The sequence below is a fragment of the Temnothorax curvispinosus genome, unplaced genomic scaffold (genome assembly GCF_003070985.1).
Source record: "Temnothorax curvispinosus isolate PA1 unplaced genomic scaffold, ASM307098v1 QBEX01009828.1, whole genome shotgun sequence".
Classification (NCBI taxonomy): domain Eukaryota; kingdom Metazoa; phylum Arthropoda; class Insecta; order Hymenoptera; family Formicidae; genus Temnothorax; species Temnothorax curvispinosus.
Genome location: NW_020219608.1, coordinates 290,544 through 313,119, shown reverse-complemented (window position 1 = coordinate 313,119; position 22,576 = coordinate 290,544). Strand labels below are relative to the sequence as shown.

At 32.9% G+C, this 22,576-nt stretch overlaps 1 protein-coding gene across 1 annotated transcript; it reads left to right on the top strand.

The window, feature by feature from the left end:
• The first annotated feature begins 1,273 nt into the window (after positions 1 to 1,273).
• Positions 1,274 to 15,704, top strand: LOC112459437. The gene is made up of 13 exons (XM_025023533.1): positions 1,274 to 1,593; positions 4,236 to 4,316; positions 5,382 to 5,641; positions 6,011 to 6,242; positions 6,866 to 7,396; positions 7,452 to 7,534; positions 9,838 to 9,987; positions 11,004 to 11,107; positions 11,317 to 11,473; positions 12,361 to 12,483; positions 13,289 to 13,419; positions 14,453 to 14,729; positions 15,287 to 15,704. Exons 1-13 carry the CDS (start codon positions 1,408 to 1,410, stop codon positions 15,618 to 15,620), a joined length of 2,649 nt encoding a protein of 882 aa, XP_024879301.1. The 5' UTR covers positions 1,274 to 1,407; the 3' UTR covers positions 15,621 to 15,704.
• Positions 15,705 to 22,576: the final 6,872 nt, after the last annotated feature.

Genomic DNA, 22,576 nt, shown 5'->3' with positions numbered 1-22,576 from the left:
ATAGATGCCTTATTTATACCTGACTACCCAATAGAAAAAGTCTACAAGCATAATTTTTAATGTAGTTACAGGAAATTCTTCATAATTAATAATCTTTCTTATTAAAAAAAAATTTTTTCTTGTAAATTGAGCGTATACAAATTTCCTCGAAAAAAAGGATGAATCGTAAAGTGCGTATCTAGATGATGTAGCAAATCGTTTCTACCATCTTCACATAATAATTACACTCGGGACCTATTATAATTATCTACTCTCCGGTTTACGATACGAGATCCTCGCACGGCATATGGCCCAAAAAACGCCATCTTACTTCCAACCAACCACTTTTCTACCACAATGAAACTGGCCATTTGGCGGCACTTGGATACGAATCAAAATTAACTTTACTCGCGGGACAAATTAAATTTTCTTCCTCGTCGCTCGTGAAATCACGGCGCTTTATGGTTTGTTACAATATGGAATAATATGGAATTTAATATTAATTAGAATATAATATGTAAAATTTAATAACAATTACGAATAGCAAGCACATTTGAAAATTATAATTTATATTAAAATTTTAATTATAAATTATCTACGTTTTTTGGCATTTTGCATACATTGTGCAGGCATGATTATTCTCGGTTTAAAAAGGATAAAAGAATTGAAACTCAATTGTATAGAAAACTAATGGTTTTTCTTTTGTTCAGTATCGCTATTGTGTCATGTCATGGAAAACTGTTTTCAAGGAAAAAAAGTCAAAAATTCTTTCAAGAAATACCAGTTGTTTTCTATTTGAAATCGGTTCATCAATCACTATCATAGAAAAATCATTAGTCATTATGCTACAAAGAAACTTATTGCTAAGTGCTACATCAAGCGTTAGCTTGCATTTTCGTATTATTTAACTGTTTATTAATTCGTTGTTCATTCTATTTACCATTATTATTCACAGAGTCATTCGTCATTCAACTAAAATATTATTTGTTTCACAAAGTATATATTCTAATCCGAGCTAGGAAATATTCGTAGCGTCGCGACTTCTTCAACAAACTGGCCTACATTTCATGTAGGCTGAATAATTCGGTCAAGACTGAGACCTCGGGGCAGGCCATATGCTGAGAGACGACGACGTATAATTACGAGGGATGCTCTTCACGGTAACTCAGCAAGGGTGGGGACCCGAAAACCCGGGGAGCGCGCAGTGGAGGGACGCGCGGTTATATAAGGAAGTAGCCGAACCCCGAAGGACCGCAGTCGCACCGAAATTTCGTTCGTGGAACCCACGCCCGTGGCTCTCGTGTCCAGCCGGGCACGATCCGTGATCGATCAGATCGCGAAATATCTTGGAGTTTTAATCGAAAGAAAATAATAATAGTAATTTTGTGGTGAAAAAAGTGAGGAATATAAGGTTCTCTGTTATCGAAGATGAGGATGAAGATCGCATGGCTTCCGGCGCTGATATTCTGCGCGACCTTGGCCTTGGCGGCCGCCAAACTGGATTTCGGACCGTTTATCCAGATCGCGCAGTGCCGATCGATGTGCCTGCGACATCACATGATCGACGGCAACTGCTGGGAAATAAATAAAGATCCAATAAGTGACTGTCAAAAGGTAATTAAGAACGTCTTGCACCACGTCATCTTTTTCTAACAAATCAACTTGATACTCGAAACGAGAGTCGCGCACGACAGTCGCTTTTGGAAAAATTCCAAAGATAGTAAAACGCTTCTTATTTCTAATCAGCAACATGGAATAATTGTGCTGCTTCTAAAACCGAGATTAAAACTAAGAAACGTAAAAACAAATATTATACTTCCTGCATTCCAATATAACTTATCGACAAAATGGTTGAAAATAATTTACGATTTTATTATTCGTTCCAATATTAATATTTCTAATAAAAAATGTCGGAAAATTTTAATTCCAAGAATTTAAAAGGTATCCCAATAATTGCAAAAATTAGTTAAAAATAATCAATAACTAAACTTAATTTATTATCTGCCATGGAATGAAATTCGCAATGGAATAAATGTAAAGTTGTTAGTCTTTGACTTTTTTGAAGTTATACATAAAAAGTACGGTGTATATATCTTTATTTAACATTTTTCTATATTATAAAAACATTTTTATTTAAAAAAAAGAAATAAACAGAAAGTGTTTGTGCAACGTAATCTTGTGTGTATTCTACGTACGTGTGCGGCCCAAAAGTGGCACTGATCGCAACCGGAAATCGGATAGGGTGCCACTAAATCTTTGGGTGTCGATTTTATGAGGAGAGAGTGCCGTGGAAAATCACCAGGTGTGGTCGCCACCCCCTGAGCACATATGGATGAGAATCGCAGTTAGGGGGGACTTGGGGAACGTCCAACAACGCGCGCGCGAGGGCGTTGCTCATTTTATGTTAAAAGGGGTGTCCATTAATTTCGAGAGATCCATCGATTTCATGTCCCGCGAGACCGAGGGGGCCGAGCGTACAAATTTTTGTACGGGCCCCTGTGACGAACACGGGGGCGAGGGAGCATCTCGCATTAGAATAACGGCCTGCAGAGAGGCGGGAATAAACCCTTAACGAACACTATACAGTTGGTCACCTCCTCCTCTTTCTCGAGAAAAGAGAAAGACTCATGCAGCGATTGTGACATCGAAGGAAAGGGGAGAGATTTCTTCGCAACTTTTGATTCTTTTAATCCCGAGAGTAAAAGTTTCAAAGAAACAAAGTTCATTGAATCAAAATATTATTGATGTATTACAAAAGTTTGTACGTACGTGCTGATATAATGCAGAGTGTGGGGAAAAAATAATATTTTTTCAATGTATAGGATTCGTGTAGGTATTGATTCAAAATACATGAAGATGATATTTTCTGCTTAAAACAAATCCACGTCTCTTAAAATTTAATAAGTTATAATATTATAAATAATATCTAATAATTGTAATATTACTAAAAAATTAAAATTGAAAAAATAAATCTAATATAAAAAGTTTCTTAACAGTAATAATAATGAACACAAATGTGAAGATAATTATGCTTCTTTTCTAATATTTTTCTAATATATTATTAGAAAAAATATACATGAAGAATATATATTTTTTTTCTTTTTCTTTTTCTTTTCATTTCATTTTCTCCCATTCTTGGATCTTGCATTATTAAAAATCCCCATTTTTCTTTTGCAAATATTCTAAATGATTGCCGCTCTTTTCACCCATTTATTTCACGAGCCCACTGTCGAACAAACGAGTCACTGAGTTTCAGATTAAGATTAAGATGCCTCTTATTGTTTTATGATTTAAAGCAATAAACGTAACTTGATATTCTAGGCTAATTAATTATCAATCGATAGAGCACGCAAGATCGGCGGGCCTTATTTGGCTGAGAAAACTAATCGGTGTTAAAAATTTAGCAGTTCTGTAAAAAAATAGTAGATCGTGTAGTATATATATATTTTTTAAGCAGAAATGTAATGTGCATTAAGATGTAAAAGTATAATACTATATTAATGATATAAATGAAAACATACCCTTTGGGACCTGAATTTCTTTCGGGTTTTGAGCAAGGGAATATTTCGGCATGGTTTTCGGGAAACATCATTAGCGAGAAACCCACGGGGCCCTTCGTTTCTTCGAAGCGGAGAATCGGGCTTAGCAAGGGTACGCGACTAAGAAGGGTAATCGAGAATCGAAAGAGAGAGAAAAAACGGAGAGACAGAGATAGGCTATGAGAAAAAAAGAGGGAAAAAGAATTTAGGAACAGGGCGAGTCCACTCGAGAGTCGGTACCCCAATAAATATGAAGACAACGACAACGACGATGCCTGTTGTGCCCGGAACAGGTTGGAGCTAATTCAGTTCCCCTTTCTCTCCCCCTGACCCCCTTTTCCACCTTCCTCACGGTGTTTCGCCCTCTTCCTCCTCCCTCGCTTCTTCTTCTCTTCTTAAATCGCTCGATTCAACGTTTTTTATCCTGCCCTTCCCTCTGCATCAAATCCCCTCTCTTCTTTCTCCCTTTAGTAACTCCTCTTTCTTCTCGTGCATCCCATGCATGCCGTGAGAGATTTTTTATTTGCTGCTGTATCTCTCCCGTCTAGACTTCTCAATCTTTTGAAAAAATTAAAGAATTTGACAATTTAAGAATTTAAAACCTATAATAATTCAAATTTTATAAATTGAAAATTTGGAAATTTAAAAAAATGTTAATCTGAAAAAATCTGCTATCTTAAAATTGAATAAGATTTTCATTTAGATTTCTTTTTATAGTGTTGGGACACTTGTGAACATCTCGGTGTTTTGGAGAAAGAAGAATATCGAGAAGATATATGCACGACGCACAGTCAAGATGTAAGTAAACAAAAAGTTCTCAATCTATTTTTGGTTCATCGACTGTTATATATTTCAATGTCTATCTCATTTCAATCTTTTTTATTTAATTTTAATTTAGACGAATAATATATGACTGACGATTCAAGGTTTCGTTCCATTAAACTCGCTAACACCTGACATTCTACTTCTTACATGAGACAAAATGCCTATTACAACATTATTATTATACATATTTATATATGTACCTATATGTTTATTTATTATGCAGTATTTAATTATTTCATATATTTTATTTAATATGTCTATTTTCACACATACATATTTCGTCTATATTTATTTTACTCTTTCTCTTTCATTTATTTATTTTATATTCGTATTACTTGCATATTTTTATTTTACTCTTAATATTTTTATATATATCTAATAATTGTTATAATAAAAAATATGAAACGTAATATACACTCATAACGGCATCTCAAAGATTTTTCGCCATTCGTCTCCAGACTATCTTTTTTTTTAATCTCTTCGAAGCGGATTCGCGCGCCGTTTTAGATCGTCATCTTTGATCAGAGCTTCGTGTTTCTGATGCTTTTACGAGTACGCAGGTAACCTAGGTCGATCTGTCTAGCCCTTCATTACGCCTCGAGGCGAGGGGGCTAGTTCGTCCAAGCGCGAGGAAAATCTCGATTGTCGCTTGAAGATAACTTTCGATTCTACAGGAAAGAAAGGAAAGTCTCACACAATAAAGTCTAGTAGAGGACGAAATCCTTAAAACCGACTACCTGCTATTTTCCAGGGAGATCCAATCGCATGGAACTAGGACAAAAAACCGGGATATCTCAAATGTTTAGGGAAAAAAGCGATTTACTTTTTTTCTCTTTGTTAATTAATTTGTTATACGAGAAATTAAGATTTATGAAATGTTATTCAATCACAAAAAGTAGTCACAATAGGAAGAAAAATTTAATTAATATATCTGTAAAACCTTGTCTCAGACAATTTATGTAAATTGATATAAAAATGTATAAAATAAATACAATACATCCCTTATGCACTTTCTAAACATATGCCTTTCTTTTTCAGTGTCAAGGTTGTGAAACCGCGTGCACATTTTTTCAAACACGCGGGATGGAGGAAGAGAAATACGAACCGATCAAATTACCGGCTCCTGAAGAAAACGAAACTATCCACATGAACGACTATGACGTTGCTGTGTTAATGAACAAGAATTTGGAAGGAATGTGGGAAGAAGAAAATTATTACTACGCAAAACAGCAGCCTACAATGATACCGGGCGGCTGGGTCATTGTCGTCGCGGAGGACGGCGTGGTTAGACACTACAGGTATTTTGTCTTTTTTTAATGTAACCTTTATGCAGGTATTTTCACAAAAAAATATCAAGTAAATAACTTCCAGCAAAAATACAAAAAATCTAAAAATAAATACACTTGAGACAAAGTTGGGGACTTTAATGTAAAGGGTCTGATATAGTTCACGGTATAAAATGAGAAACAATATACAAACATATAAACTCGTTTATTTTGATTACATTTGAAACATTTATATTGCTTACGATAAGTTTGTTTCAATGAAATGTAAATATTATAACCAAAATAATAATTTTTTCAAAAATTGATTTTTTAAACAAAATAGCTAAACTTTCTTTCTCTTATTCATTTTTGTCATTAATAAAATCATTATTATTATTATAGTTGGGAAAAATGGAGGCCAAAACTGGAAACGCTCAAAGCCTACGGTCCTCTCTATCAGGCCTATATTACGTGGCACGACTGGCGAACTCAATTAAATAATCAACGCGAAAGAATTTCCTCAAATTATTTTAAAACTATCTTTGAGCGCTGGGCCAAGAAGGAGAAGCATTACAAATCGTTCTTCGTCGTTACCTGGCAACAAGAGACGGGAGACGGTGTTATGGGCAACCAGGTAATTAAACATTTTGCAAGTGGATTCAAATCTGAGCTAACAATAAGTCGTTTCGATCTCTTTATGTCTATTAAGAAACAATACTTGCAAGTAAGTTTAAATTTCTCAAAATTACTTAAGAAACAAAAATGATACTATCAAGTAAAATTGAATACACTTATATGACGATAATCTTTCATACTTTTTACTTTTATATGATGTATATTTCAAATTTTTAGTGAGACTGTGGCATTTTTTGAGTGGCACTTGAATCTTAGGGATCACAACTTCATTAGAATTCTAAATTTAAAAAAATGGAAAACAAATAGTAGAGTGAAAAAGTAGTTAATGATATTATTTTAGAGTAATATTTAAAAAATCATAGATTGATATAAAATTTATAGTAATAGTAAAATTTATAAAAAAAAAAAGAAAAATTCTATCTCTTTCTAATAACAAATTAATTAATGAATTTTCAAATATCGCCATACATTCTTAAAAAGTTTGTTTAAATCAAGTTGTGAGAATATGACAAATGAAATTGTACTTTTATAAATAATGCCCGAAATTCATTAAATAAAAATCAAATGGTTAAAATAATTCAAATTCCTGCATGCATATTAAATTTGATTCTATTCTTACAGGTAACAGATAGCGAATCGGCACAGATTTCTTTGCCATGCGGTAAATATTTGGTTAGAATAGCCACCGATGACGGTCCCGGTAGCTACCCGATCATCATCGACACTGGAGTCTGCGGAACCCTGAAAGTACCAGTCTGGAACCTAAAATACTTTTTAGACGACCCAGCAGTCGTGGGGTTCATGGGAATCGTCTCGGCAAGCCTTTTGGGAATCCTCTACTTTAGACTTCGATATTTAGCTAAAAAGTATCGAATAAAGATTGCAAAATGGAACGAGATAGAAAAAGAGAGCAAGATAGAGGAGGGGCACTTAACGGAGACGGAGAAGAGGCTGATGAAGGAGAGAAACCTGACAAAGATGCAGAAGAAACTGATGAATCAGGGTGTGCTGAGATTGTGTTCTAATTACAGTCATCCCCCAGTCCAGCTATTGCGAGTCAAGGAAACGGACATTAATGTTAACGCAAGTGTAAAAGTGCAAGACGCGAGTGCGAGCACGCAAGGTGCGAACGCAAATGTGATTCAGGAAACTTAGGTACTCCTCTAGAAAAGTTGGAGCTGGAACTTTTTCTTCTTGCTTAACTTAGCGAGAACAACTCAGGGACTTTATTTGCTCTCATAAGAGCGTGGTCTTCCGCTCTTCCGCTTTCAACAGTGTGCAGGATGAAAGGTACATAAATCAGGTATCTGGCGTTTCTCTGTCACAAAGGCAAACGAATTATCTCGATATTTGCGCACACCATGTATCTATATTACATCATATTTATCAAAAATTTAACACAAACAAAGACACGATATAAGGCAAATGAGAGCTATACTCTGATATTAAAACAAGAAATTTAAAATTTGTTTAATAAATTTTAAATTTTTTGTGTATTTCCAAGTACACGAATTTCCAACATACTAAATCGCGCGCCGATTTTTTGTCGTACTGAAAACAGTTTTCGTTGGAGCATTAGAATCCCTTATCCCCCCCCCCTAACGATTAAATCATTTGATGCTAATTTTAAGCATCTAAATTGATATAAAGAATTTATTGCAAAAAATATTACCTCGGCCAGGGTTTGAACCTGGAACCTCCCGTATAAGACTACCATCCCCAGTGGGAACCACCCATGGCACTTACTATTGCTGTGAGATCTTCGAAAGCCGATAAACAAACTATCACTATTACTATTAATAGTTTATTATATTATATTTATAGAATATTTAAATGGTACAAGGAAACTGCTTTTTCATTTAATCCCCACTGCAATATGCATAGAAGTAGTGTGACACGAATACAAAGCGGTGGCAAAGTTTAAACGGAATCAAAGCAGTATAGTACTGCGACTGAGGATGATCGAGATTAAATACAATTGTGATCTTAAAATTAGCATGATCAAATGATTTAATCGTTAGGGGGGGGATAAGAGATTCTAATGCTCCAACAAAAACTATGTTTCCAGTCTGACAAAAAATTGGCGCGCGGTTTAGTATGTTGGAAATTAGCTCTCATTTGCCTTATATCGTGTCTTTGTTTGAGTTTCTGGAGAGCTTGTTTCTTGCAAAAATTTAACGATAAAGATTTTATAGCAGTTGTTTACCTCACAGCAATAGCCAACAGATAAATATAATAGAATTTATGATTCATTCGAAAATCTTAAGTTAAAATTATTTTGTAGAGTAAAATAACTTGTAAATATAGGCAAATAATTATATCTAATATGCAGTGAGTAAAAAAATAATTTGCACGTACATCTTTTTTAATTGTACCTTCAAGTAACAGTTTTCTCTTTAGGCAAAATTGTCATTAAAAAGAGATCAAATGTGCAAATGCATATATTATGTTGTGAGATGTATCGAGCATTATTGGTACATGTGCTATTGAATTGTCTAACAGTATTTTTGTAAATATTCTATTATAAGTAACTACACATGTGTACGAATAAGGCAAAGAATGTGGGAAGATAAAATGTACAAATGAGAGCTTAGTAATTATAAGGCATACGAACAGTGAATAAGAAAGTAGCGATTAGTTGAAGTTTTACAGACTCTTGGATATATATTTTTTTTTACGTAATGGAGTACATAAACACACGTTGTTCTAGCTCAATGCAATGCAACGAATAGACTGAATTCTAAGAGTTCCTATCGCCGAAAATTGACAAGCAGCGTCGAACTCCAAATATTTATTTGTAAATAGCTGCAGTCTTGTACAATACTTGTATTATATAATTCATAGCAAAATAAATAAATGTCAAGACCAAAAATTCTCACATTTTATGTTATATATTTCTTTACACACACGTAACATTAATATTACTTTATAATACTGTATACATTTTCTATTCTGTTTTTTCTTTTTACGTAAAAAATCCGATTTTTTTTTAATATAAAAATCTCGAAATAAAACATTTTCGAAGTTATCATTTAAAACTGTAAGCATCCTTTATTGTCTACCAAAAAAAAACACTGTTATACGTGTATTATATCAGGAATTTCTTTCACGCATTAAATATTTTATTAAATATTGTATCGTATATACAATATTATGTTTTCTAATTTTTCTTAAATTTTTAATAAACGTACGTCTTAATTTTTTATTTTTTATTTAAATTTGTTTCGTCAGAAAGTTCGAGAGTCGAGAATCCTTTATCGGAAGAAAAGAACCGAACAAAAAAGTTCTTGCAACTTCTTGTAGCTCCTGGCTCTAAGGAATATTTTAATCCCCTTCGATTTTCGGAATAACTTTTTTCAAAGAAGACCCTTTCCCTCTACCTTCTTCAGCCTCGCTTCTCGTCCGCAAAGTGCGTTGAACTCGAGTGACGTACTCGCGATGAGTCGACTAAAAAGTCAGAGCTGTACCAGGCGAACGTACGTGCACGCACATGCACACACGCATGGTGAAAAGTATGCCGTGACCTCGAACAAGGTCCCGTTATCCTAGGCTTCGCCTTGAACGTCTTCGTCCTCCCAGTCTTGACTCGGAAGTCAAGTCAAGATGATGATACTACTGCTCTTCGCCACCTTCCTGGTCAACTTTCCTCATCAACTCGCACAATCAGACGCGAACAATGGATTAATCAGGATTGCGGCGTTAGGGGCCTCCGTGCTGCCCATTGGACTCGCCGCCGGCCCCAGGTACGTAGATTACGATCGTAGTGCTCAGAAGTAGTTCATTCGAAGATAGCGAGTAATCCTAAATAATTTTTTATGTGTAGATATATATATATGTATATTAGATCAATTTTTATTTTATAATTATTTCAAGTTTAAATTTTATAATCATAATTGTAATTTTGAGTACTAAAAAAATTAATTTGTCTGTACTATAAATTATAATATGTAGTTTACAAACTACAAAATTATCTTTTATGAGAATATACTTAAAAAAACTTTCTTAGTTCTATGATTTATTGTAGATTTTTTTTCTTTATTACAGAATTATCACATATTTATTATCTATGAAATTATAATTATTATATTATAAATTTGAAATTTCTATAAATAATACTTCTTTATTATTATCAAAAACTTTGGAAAAATTTCACTATTGGAAAAATTTCCATCTTGTTTTAATAAGAAAATGTAATTTTTTTTTTATTTTCTCAATAAACTACTTAATCAATCATAATCTTACCTGACCTTACCGTATTACTATCGATTAGAAAAGATATAAATGATCATAATCGCGATTAAAATAGCACACTGGGCTTTAATAAATCCTAACCGTGTCAATGTCATTCTAACTAATCGAGTTTCTTATCTTCAAGAATCCATCAACCGTAAGTGATTTTTAATTCAGATTATCATATAAGTAGACGGTAATCTTTTCTGTGAGTTAATCACTTTACACATTCTTAAACCATTCTCGGACGTCGTTTTCCTTGGCACGATAGTGATTGAATTTTTCTTTTCGCGCGAGAAAACGTATTTCTCGGATTATTAATAAGCGTTTGTCTGATTTATTAAAACGCGAAGAATCGCGCTGCAAAGAAACATTTGCGATGACATTTCGCAACTTTTGCATATTGATAGATATCGATAGGTATTTGTGTCACTGTTTCCTGATTGGCGAGAATATGAGACCTTGTTATATTAAGTTATGAACTGTTATAGGTATTAGTTTTAGCACTTTATCAAATTTAATCATTCAGGTACGTTCCAAAATGGAAAAAGCAAGCGTGCGAAATACCAGCATCCCAACATCCGAATTCGCACTATATTTGCGACGAAGCTGGTGAAGTGAAATGCTTGCCAGGTATAAAGAATAATTTATTAAATTAAATCGAATAAATTTCTACAGCTAAATTAAAATAAATTAAATTAATTTATAAGGTCAAAAATTAATTCATAGCAGAATACCTTTTAATTAAAAGAGCTATGTAAAAAATAAAAAATAATTAAAATTTTTATTATTTTTGTCTAATACAAATTATAAGACATTGTTCGTAATAAAACATTGTTTAGGATGGACCGGAGATCTTTGTGATGTACCGATTTGCCGCAAGGGTTGTGATCCCCTCCAAGGCTACTGTCGGCGACCAGGAGAATGTCGTTGTAAGCTAGGTTTCTACGGCGAACTGTGCGATAAATGCGTGGCTTTACCGGGATGTCAGCATGGAAGGTACGAGTATTTAATTTAATACGCAATAAAGAGAAAGTACGCTTTAAAATGTATACTAACTTCTTATATCTCTTAAAACTTTACATTAACATAAAAACTCTTGAAAAAAAATGTGAACTACATTTCAGCACAAAATATTATACATATTTCCTTTCATTGTAATCAAGTTGATTAAATATATTATGTGATATTGATTTATTACTGAATTTATATTTAATTATATTATTTATACAAATTAAATTGGTTATATTAAAATAATGTTAATTAAATGTATAATAGCTACATTTAATTTTAGTATGTAATTTAATTAATTAATCTAATTATTTTACGGCTTTCTTATTATACATAATAAATCATTTATTTTTATCATTAAAGTTTTTATTCTTTTCTGTTTTTTTTTTACAAATTCAGCTGTTTAATTTTATAAAATCAAATTGGATAAGATTTAGATTTACTACTTTTACTTAAAAAAAAAAATATATATGTTCAGATTTTGCATAGGCATTTCTGTTCTACATGCGCTGAGCGCGAAAATCAAATATCATCCATATCCGTGTTGGAGAAGATTAAACTCTCCAATTAATCTTTCATCGATCTCTTACTATGTTCGATAATTCCACAACAATTATACTAAGTAACAACGTAGCACCCACGCGGCTATAAATGCGGCACGATTTATCGTGCCGCACACGTAACGATATAAATTGAACGTCGCTTGAATAACAACAGCCCGTATCGGCTTCGCTTTGCTTTCACCTTGAGTGAGCGAACGAGCTAATTTCCGTGTAACACGAAACGCTTCCTCGCTTGGAGCAGTCTTTCGTGACCATCGATCGATTCTGTTCGATAGACAGGCAGGGACTTGACGTAGAGATTTTCACTTTCAGGTGTAACGTAAGCTTCGAGTGCTCCTGCGATCCCGGTTGGAAAGGCATGTTCTGCTCCGAGCCCGTTTGTGCGCCCGACTGCCTCTCCAGTCAGGGATACTGCGAGAGACCCGGCGAATGCAGGTGATTAATCTTGCACCTTCTTACACGTGCATGCTCTACATTTTGCAAAGATTTTCGGCAAGATTTTACATACTATTAACATCAAAATATTAGACTTATCAAAAACAGATTTTGTGAATTATAATTCTAATAGCTTCAAATTTAAAGAATATTCTTTTAGTTGAATAGAGAAGATGTCATCTTTGGTCGGGCTGGATCTTGGTGGTCTAATGAGACACACACATGTGATAATATTTATCGCAATGAGATTCATATCAGTCCAATTTCACTTATTATTGTTTATTTATGTCGCTTGAAACAAAATGTTCTCCTTTATATTTACCAGTTATTGCGATAAATATTATTACATGCCTCAGTAATCAAATTGGTAAAGACGCCCGTTACAAATCGGAGGGAGGTCCAGGTTCGAACCCCCTGGCTGGAGTAATATTTTTCGCAAAAAATTCTTTACCGATTTAAAAATGTAATTTAAAAATGTAGATTTACTCTTCCAACGGAGAGTTGCGTTTCAAGATCGACAAATAATCGGTTTGCTGAGTTGAAAAAAGTATACAAAATTCACACAGAAATATTATTATTATTATTATTATTATTATTATTATCAAGATCTAGCCCGATCAAAAATGGCATCTCCTCTATTTAATTAAAAGTAAAATATATCTTTATAAATTTGAAGATACAGAGTTATAATATTAAACATAACTAAAAAAACTTGATGCAATAAAACGTAATTGCCAGGATTTTTTTATCGGCACAGATGTGTCGGAAAGAGAGAAATCAGAGTCTAACGTATTCCTCCTTTCAGATGCCGTTTAGGTTGGCAAGGTCCCAAGTGCAAACAGTGCGCGGTTTTACCAGGTTGCGCCCATGGGACCTGTCAAGGGCCCCTCGAGTGTCGATGTGATCCGGGTTGGACCGGACTGCTTTGTCAAACACGTGAGTTTATTCCCGAGAGCAAACAGAAGAGAGACTCTCTTCTCAGAATAAACGAAACCGTGACTATCACCGAGAATCATCTTAGTTTTCTTCTATTCGGATAGTAGAGAGTGAGAAGGATGGAATCATTCCTCAACATATACACAAGATCCTTCGTTAACCGACGTTGACAACGTAATAAAAAATATATATACATTGAGATGCGCGAGACTTGTCCAAAAAATAAAAATAGTCTTGAATCACGTACGTGTTTGCTGATCAACAATCTTTTCTCGGGATCCCTAGAGAAATATTGTTCTCTCTTTTAAAAATTTCTCGGCCAAAATAGACGGATAAGTGTTACATTTATTTTCTTATTTTTGTGGATTTTATGAAATTAAAATCCAATATTTTTTTAAAGAAACTAATATTAAAATAAAATTATTTAAGAATTATTCTTAAGAAAACTTTCAATCTATTGTAAATAATATGTTTTAAAACTAAGTTAATTGCAAAATTTAAAATAGTAATATAACAATTACATAAAAATTGAAGTTAACAATTTTCCATTATATATAGTTAGGTACTGCCAAATCTCTAATTTATAAAACACTCGAATTTAAAACACTATTAATTTATTCTCTTTAACATTAAAAAATTGGATTTAAATTGATAATTAAATAATTAATATAGGAGATAAATGCTATACAAAAAATTATTTCCTCTTCTAAAAAGGAGATGTAAAGTTTATTGTTGTCGCTTTTCCGCGATGCCGATTGGTTCTCTTGCTGCGCTTACTTCATTTGCAGCTGTCATTGTATTTAATAATGTAATAGTAATGGCATAATGTTAAAGCTAAATAGCGCGCGCGAAGCGCGCGTCTGTAGTGTCTAGTTTTATTTAAAAAAAAGATTAAATTATTTAAATATATTTTCCAATCACTACATTAATGTTATAATTCTAATATCAAAAATGAATAATATTCTAATATAATAGATTAATAAATTAATATTAATAGTACGATAATATAGTGATCAAATGCCGTGTTTATTAGCGATCTGCGCGCAAGGATGCAGCCGGGAACGCGGAAGCTGCAGACGACCAGGCACATGCAGATGTCGCGTCGGCTGGACAGGACCCAATTGCACGGAATGTGTACCGTATCCAGGATGCGTACATGGATCGTGTAAACGACCATGGGAGTGTCGATGCGAGCCAGGCTGGGCCGGCGATCTATGCAACGAAAAGCTCACCTATTGTGATGAACATCCCGACGTTTGTCGAAATAACGCTACTTGCATCAGCATGACACATGAGGATGGCGATTATAGGTAAGATAAAGCAAAATTCGATCTTATCTTATTGTTAGTTGCAATTAAAACGATATAAGTAGTAATTGCAACCTGTAGACTTTATACGTTCAATATGTGACATAACTTTCCTTTAGCAAATGTTATTAAATAGAATAATATAGCAAATGTAATAGTAATCTTTTATTACATTTATAATTAAATTATAAAGACATCTTAATAAAATTTAATATAATTATAATGTAATAAAAGATTACTATGGAATTATTTACATTTGCTAAAGGACAGTTATGTCACATTGAACGTAAGTCTACAGGTTGCAATTACTACTCATATCGCTTTACGTATATCGTATACTAAAACCTAATCACATATATTGATCTTTATAGAAAGAACTTAGATACTCTATCGATTTTTCAGATTTCTGAACTTGTAATAAAATACACTTACATAAACAATTTACTCGTTTTCTTGCAATATTTAATTTTAACGTAGTTATGATACCTGTATTTATGATATCTGTTTATAATATCTCTTTAGAAATATTAGAAGAGATTTTCCGTTCGCTTTTCTTGCAGATGCGTTTGTCCCTTGGGCTACATGGGCCGACAATGTCAGATAAAAACTATGGTACCAACGATGGAATTGATACCGCCAATGCCCGATGCCACCATGGAATTATCACAAGACGTTCAAAGCCTCGCGGACAAGCCAAGTATCGAAGAAACCTCGAATGAGAATAAGCATGAAGAAGAACCTCCAAAGACGGAAGAACAGACCGTGGAACCTCTTGGACGTATCATAATTACGGATCCACCAACCACGACTATCATCGTAGAGCCAAGCGCGACTGCAGGGAAATGGCCGATGGAAGAGGCAACGACTGAAAGGGACGACGAGAACGAGACGTAAAACTGGATAACCGGAATGTTTATTTATTTATTTCGTTATTTATTTGTTTATTTATTTAAAGCTGTGTTCGATCAAGTTATCCGATAGAAAATACTCCTTTAAAAAAAAATCGATTCCTGTTTTTACAAATTATTCTATTGTATAACTGTGTTAAAAATGTAAATTGTGCTTAAAAAATTGTTATTTTATAACACTAATTGATCAATTTTATCAATTTATTTTATCAATCTAACGATTAACGTACAATTATAAACCATGTATATTTGTATATGCATATCTACACTATATTATTATGTGTTTGGAAGTATCTATTGGAATTTGATTAAGGATTTTACTCATCTAGCCTTTTTTACTATCTTTTCTTTCATTACTATTTTTTTACTCTTATTTTTTACTTTTATTGTTATTAATATATTAAATAAATCGGGATATAACTGGAATGTCTTGCAATTATTTTCTTTTCGTGAATTTACAAAAACTTATAAAATAAAAACCCGCGCTTTAAACAGAAGAATATTTTTCGTTCTATCGAATTTCTCTCCTCCCCCCTCTCTCTCTCTCTCTCTCTCTCTCTCTTTTCACCATTGTGTGGGCGAGAGATCCTGGATTTCGCGACCTAAACTGGCGGAACAGGGATTTTCGAGAAAGCTGCCTGACTATCTCTGGAGAGTGGAGCCAATTATTGCTATGTCCAGTAGATATATAGTAAATATATATAGGATGTAAAAGGTAAGATACTTGAAGTATATTCTACGAATGAGAAGAACAAAGAGAGAGAGAGAGAGAGAGAGAGAGAGAGAAAGAGAAAGAGAGAAAGACACAGGCCCGCGCTTGGGTATACATAAACCGCTCTCGAAGTCACGCTTCAGTGATCACACATTCGATTCGATCCCTCGATTGTGCGTGTACATGTGCCGTTTTCACAGATATACCGCTGCGATCGGCTTCCCACATAATCGAGCGCAGGCAGGAGAGTTACATGCATCGCTTACGTAATGTCGTAACGTCGACTGCATTTCGCCCTCCATTTCGCCGGATAAAGGGACGCCAGTAGAATACGTGAGAAATCGATATTGCGACGTATTTGCTGTTGCTTTCAGAAGAAGAATGTCTATCATCTGTCGTTTAATTTTTCATCTTTACGTTGTAATTTTCTTATTGTTTAATTGTATATTATAATTGTTTATATATCATAAAATTAAATAAAGAATAGTTGTTCGCAGTTAAAATTTTAAAATGTTAATTAAATGTTAATATTTCAATGAGTTATTTAATGAGTAAATGTATAAAGAATTTCACGAGTCTCTATTTTCCTTTCTTTCTTGTATTTTTCAGTGATATTTAATTAAGTGGTTATAACATAATGTATAACAAATAAAGATTATGAGGTTTACATTTATTATACGTTTAATTGGCGATTGCGTTGCATCACGTTATACAAGGTAACCCCGCAAATCAGCTTTCGTCTATATGAATTCCTGGATTAATTTGAAATCGATTTCTCTTCAATAAAATATCAAAGAAAATTATTATTTCTTAGAAGTTATCAACTTTTTAAATAAACTGAATATCTTCTTAAATAAATGGTTTCACATAAACTAAATAGATTTAACTACTTTAACTATATAAATATAGTAAATTTTCTCGAAATTATATATATATAAACTTTTTGTCTTAGCAAACATTCAAAATTGAACTTTTTACTAACATTTACTATCTGCCTTCATCTTTAAAGTTTATAGCTTCTTTGAAAAGAAGAAGCTCTCTGTCTTCGATAGTTTATAACTTAGAAATTATCGATTTACCAATGATACGAGACAATGTCTTTATTAACAAAAAGTCCAATTTTTTTAAATTAGTTGTAGATAAGATGAAAATCGATAGAACACCCTGTATATCGACGTATTAGTACGAAGCGTATTCGATCCACTCTCCTTTATGATATATGATAGATCTACTTGCCTCCAGGTATCGATTAGACATACCGATTCCGCATCTTTTGTTGCATATTTTAGCGATAAAACTGATACCGCGATAAAATAACTTTCTACACCGTTGCCACACACACACACACACACACACACATATATATATATATATACACTGAGAAAAATACTTTTTTAATTATTAATATACCATGAGTTTAGACTTGATATCTTTGTCAGAAATATACAAATGTCAATGTAAATTCGTAATATTTAATAATAATATACGTAACTGTATAGTAAAAATACCATCAATTTATATGAAATTGTATGTATATATTAAATGTAATGTCTTTGTAATTAACAAATTTATATTAATTATTAATATAAGTATAATCATTAATCAATCAATAATCTCAAATAAATTATTTCATTTGTCGAAATTGATAAAATATTTTACGCAAGCATACATTTATTTATGACAAAGAAAGTAATATTATTAAGTAATATTATATTATAAGTAATATTATTTTTATACTGAGATAAATGTAGTATATTCAGTGACACGCAATATAGCATATATTAATTATGAAGAAATATTTATTAGGGACGGACATAAAAAATTCTTACATTAACGACAAAGCATGTATATTAACTATTAATATACTGTTCTCTCAGTGTATATATAATGCAACAGCATGTTGCTGTTTTCATTCTAGTTACTCGCGGAATGTGGTTCCGTGCTTTTTTCATGACTTCCAATCCGCATTCGTCACTTATTACTCGCCCGAATCACTGGAAATGCTGAAGCTATTTTGAAGCTTTAATAAACCATCACTGCACATTTTCGCTCCTCCTAATACAAAATTAAATGAATTTGGATTAATTTCGTCGCACGATTATTTCTTTCTCAAGTTTTAGTAGATAATTTGGTATATTAACCAGAAAAAAAATAATAATATGCGTAGAACAGCAATACGATAAAATAATTGCATACTTATTTATTTTACAGGCAGGATTGTAAAAACGATTGCTTTTTACGAAACGAGGCTAATCGTGGCGCTTGACATGACGGGACAAAGGACAACAATCTGTCACAACAGATATAATTGGCACGCGAGACTCTCCTCGCCTTGTAAAAGTCTTGAACGCTGAATGAATGCGGCCGCTTTATTACCATCTTAACTCACGTAGGGTATCGTAAAAGTCGCTACCGAGTGAAAAAACGCCGACGTTAAACGCCCTAACGCTGTTTGCGGCGTGTTTTGTTAAAGTCATCATATCGTTTAGATCGACATTATCATCAGTTATCCTCGCAAGCTAAGAAATAAACATGTAAACTAGAAATGAGTGATACATTAAATTCAATGACGTATCAGAATTCCTCTCCTCCACCAATAAATTTTTAATTTTATTCAATATTAATATTTTAATATTTTAATATTTTCATATTAATATTTTAATATTTTAATACAATAAAATGATAACACTAGCTTTTCCTAAATTTTCTTTATTTCAATAATTCGTAATTTTCTTTTAATTGTACATCCTAATTTAACGATGTATAAACGAATAACGGCTGCATAGTATAAATATATATCATTTGAAGAAATACTTCCCTAATTATACTTGTGCTACAATCATAATTGTTGCGCCATAACTGGCACGTGGTGCATAATAAAGAAATAACTATCTTAAAGTGCATATAGCGTTAACGTTTATTCGCTATATTCGTCACGCAGTTAAATCTGTGCGTGTACTGACAAAATAACGAGATAGCCGGGAAATATAGTAGAGTAATACATAACCATTACCCTCGTAATATAGCATGTCTGAGAATGCCGCGCCTAAAAAATTCCTCGATTTCTTACTCTTAATAACCGCGAAATATCGTCGAAAAACAAAAGGCATTGAGAACGTGAAAGCCGCACTTTTCCAAAGTTGCTCACGTCTTATAATTAATTAATCTCTGTCTTATATCAGTAACTTGAAGATCGAATTACGCTTCGTTGAGTTTTCACATATTTTTCATCTCATTTCTCATATAAATAAAAAATTCATATATATACGAGTGCAAAATAAACATTATTTTTCATTATTTTGCATACTTATTTAAAAAAAAAAATAAAATAAAAATGACATTTCTAATTACTTCCTGTTATTAAATTTATATTAAAACTGCGCGTTCTGAGATTTTCTATAAGATTAATGAAAGGTGTTAAACTACCCTTAAGTCATTAGTTACACGTGGGAACAAGATCGAAAGGAAAAAAAAGACGCACGAGTGCATCGAGTAAATCGATGACGCGAGCGGTCGGCTGCTTCTAGAGCGAAACGACCCAGATTCTACCGTATGTGCGTTTAATGCGCGTTTAATAAGATTGGTATTACATCAGAAAGAGCAATATATACTCGCATGTATATTTACCATCGCTAAGGTATGTATATTTACCACTGAGAGCAATTTTTAAGGCTCATCCACAAACTGATGGGCATTCAAGACATCCAAAGAATTATATATCTCTAAACTTTAAAGGGTTTAAAATGCCTAATAATCAGGTTTACAAATATACAAAACTATAATAGATAAAATGCTAAGTAATCCTTCAAAAGCAATTTTTATATATAATTCTATTATTTAACGTTAAATAGATAATATAGATGTTTTTTAAATTAACTTATTTTTCAGACACTATTATTATATTGGCTATTGTGTTTGTAGTAGTTAACAGATAAAATATTGGTGGATAAACTCATCAAATAATTCTTCAACGGTTTATTTTGTTTTTTTCCAATTCTATATAATCGGATTCATATTATAATCCGCCTATAATCCGATTTATCTATGAGGTAAGCAGAAAAGAGGAAGTAAATTAATAATGTATTAAATAGCGCAAATCAATATTGCTGCGTCTGTCTTATTTTCTTATCCGAATTAAATGACTCAAATTAAAAATTAAAATTAAACTACTTTCAATATTTTCTTCATTATTTCTGGCTCTTTTACTCGCTCTTTTATTATTTCCACATTCTTCGCAATAAAACATCGATATTCCTTGCGGTATTATGGATACCGCAGTAGAATGCACGGTTAAAAGGAAAATCGATCCTAACCCCCTGCGCTACAATATTCGATTTTCATTATGACAATCGCTCAGAAAGCAGCCACGATCAACAGCGTCAGGTTGGTGCAATTGCGGAACTGGAATTTTTTGATCGTGAGTGCGAGAACGGCGAAGGGCGAAAGGGAAACAGCTCTCGTGAAAGCCCCCCTTTTCCCCCTTCCGCTTGAGCAAGCTCGCTTTTCCTGTTCTCCGTCGTTCCCGAGTACACGCTCGAAATTCCGACCGACATCCGGCGCGGAAGAAAATATTTGCGCAATATTTCCGGACGAAAGGAACGAGAAGAGTGAGAGAGAGAAACATTTTCTTCTCTGTAATCATTAATTTAATTATGATTACATTAGTAAAATATAATAAATATTTACGCATATCAAAAAAGGGTTAGAAAAATTATGAAATCATAATATATTATCATAAAATTGCAAATTTAAAAAAATCATTTTAATTTTCTAAAAAGAAAAGAAGATTAATTATTATTATAGATTAAACTCTAGAGCTTAGTCTTTTTAGAAAGCTGGATTAAATTCCTGAACACTCCACAGATATATTTAAATAGTCTAAAAATATTAGAGAAATCTGTTATGTTATATCTGTGCCTTATTTATGATTAAAAAATAAAAACAAGAGACACATTAATTTCCAGACTAAACGAGACATGCTACGCAGCGAAATCTTTCATTGCGATATATCGGAAAGTTCTGACGAGACTCGCCTCTCACGCTTGATTCGCATACATGCACGTGTTATACTTGCTCGCAAGGTAGTTGCACATTGCAATGATTAACGAACCCAGTCGCTTCTGTTTCTTAAGTGCACCCTTCACCAGATTCCGCGCGGATGCAGTCGATATCGCGTTTGTATATCATACATTTGCAATAGAACGATAATGTTGTAACGGTTTGCGAATATCGGACGGGTCATCGTGCAAAAGTAAAATTGAGAAATAAATTTTTTTCACGCAAGTTTCTAGTTTCAAAATAATATATTGTCAATTTTAAAATTTATAATGGGAAAGTGAAGAAAATTATAATAAAGAATGGAAAAATTTTTATAACAGCTATTCTCTTTCATAAATTTAAACACGAGATACATATATGTATCTTATAAGATACATTTTTATTTATTTATTTCGAACTATATTTATCTATTTCTTATATTAACTTCATATTTGTCTTTTATTTTATTATTTAATATGTTTAGTCGTTTGTTTTTGTTGTCATATTCAATAATAATTTGTAATAAATGTATAATAAGATACGCGCATAAAGCATTTCAAAAATTTCACGGCCGCTGCGCAGATTTCCGAAAAATTGCACGCGATATGCAAATCAGCATTTGCGGCACCGAACTTGTAATAGGTCTCACGCGTGAAAATTGAGACAAGTATATCTGATTGCAACAGCGCATAATCCACATATCATTTGTGGGAGGTCAACCGCGTAAACAGAATTATAGCATGAAGTAATAAACAGTCGCAGATATCGAGCTGCTAAACTTCGTTTAATATCGAAATCGATTTCGCTTGATACACGTTCGAACAACAACACAATAAACGAAACGTAATAAACGATTTATATAGCTACTGTTTTAGCTTGAAATACTCGATTATCAGTTACAATACTGCGATAATTACCAGTAAAATAATCGGTGAAATCTTAGCAAGCGCTAAACATTTTTCATTTAATTCCTAACTTCCTGTTAATTCGAATAATTTTATTAACGTCTCATCAATTTGAATAATTATTAACGTCTGCTTCCCTATCTCTTTTTTCTAGCGTAAATGTATCTAATTTTATTTTAAAAAACATCGAGAAAAAGAGAACAAGCTTAATACAGCAGATTAATCAGATCGTTTTTCTTTGCAAATATGTAATATTTTCACGAGACTTTTTATGTAAAATATTAAAAA

What these genes read in the sequence shown, in the direction of transcription:
- LOC112459437 (XM_025023533.1), top strand. Translation starts at nt 1,408, where the DNA reads ATGAGGATGAAGATCGCATGGCTTCCGGCGCTGATATTCTGCGCGACC. An exon ending in ACGGTGTTATGGGCAACCAG is followed by an intron (nt 6,243 to 6,865) that starts GTAATTAAACAT and finishes CTATTCTTACAG; the next exon opens with GTAACAGATAGCGAATCGGC. An exon ending in CATGAGGATGGCGATTATAG is followed by an intron (nt 14,730 to 15,286) that starts GTAAGATAAAGC and finishes CTTTTCTTGCAG; the next exon opens with ATGCGTTTGTCCCTTGGGCT.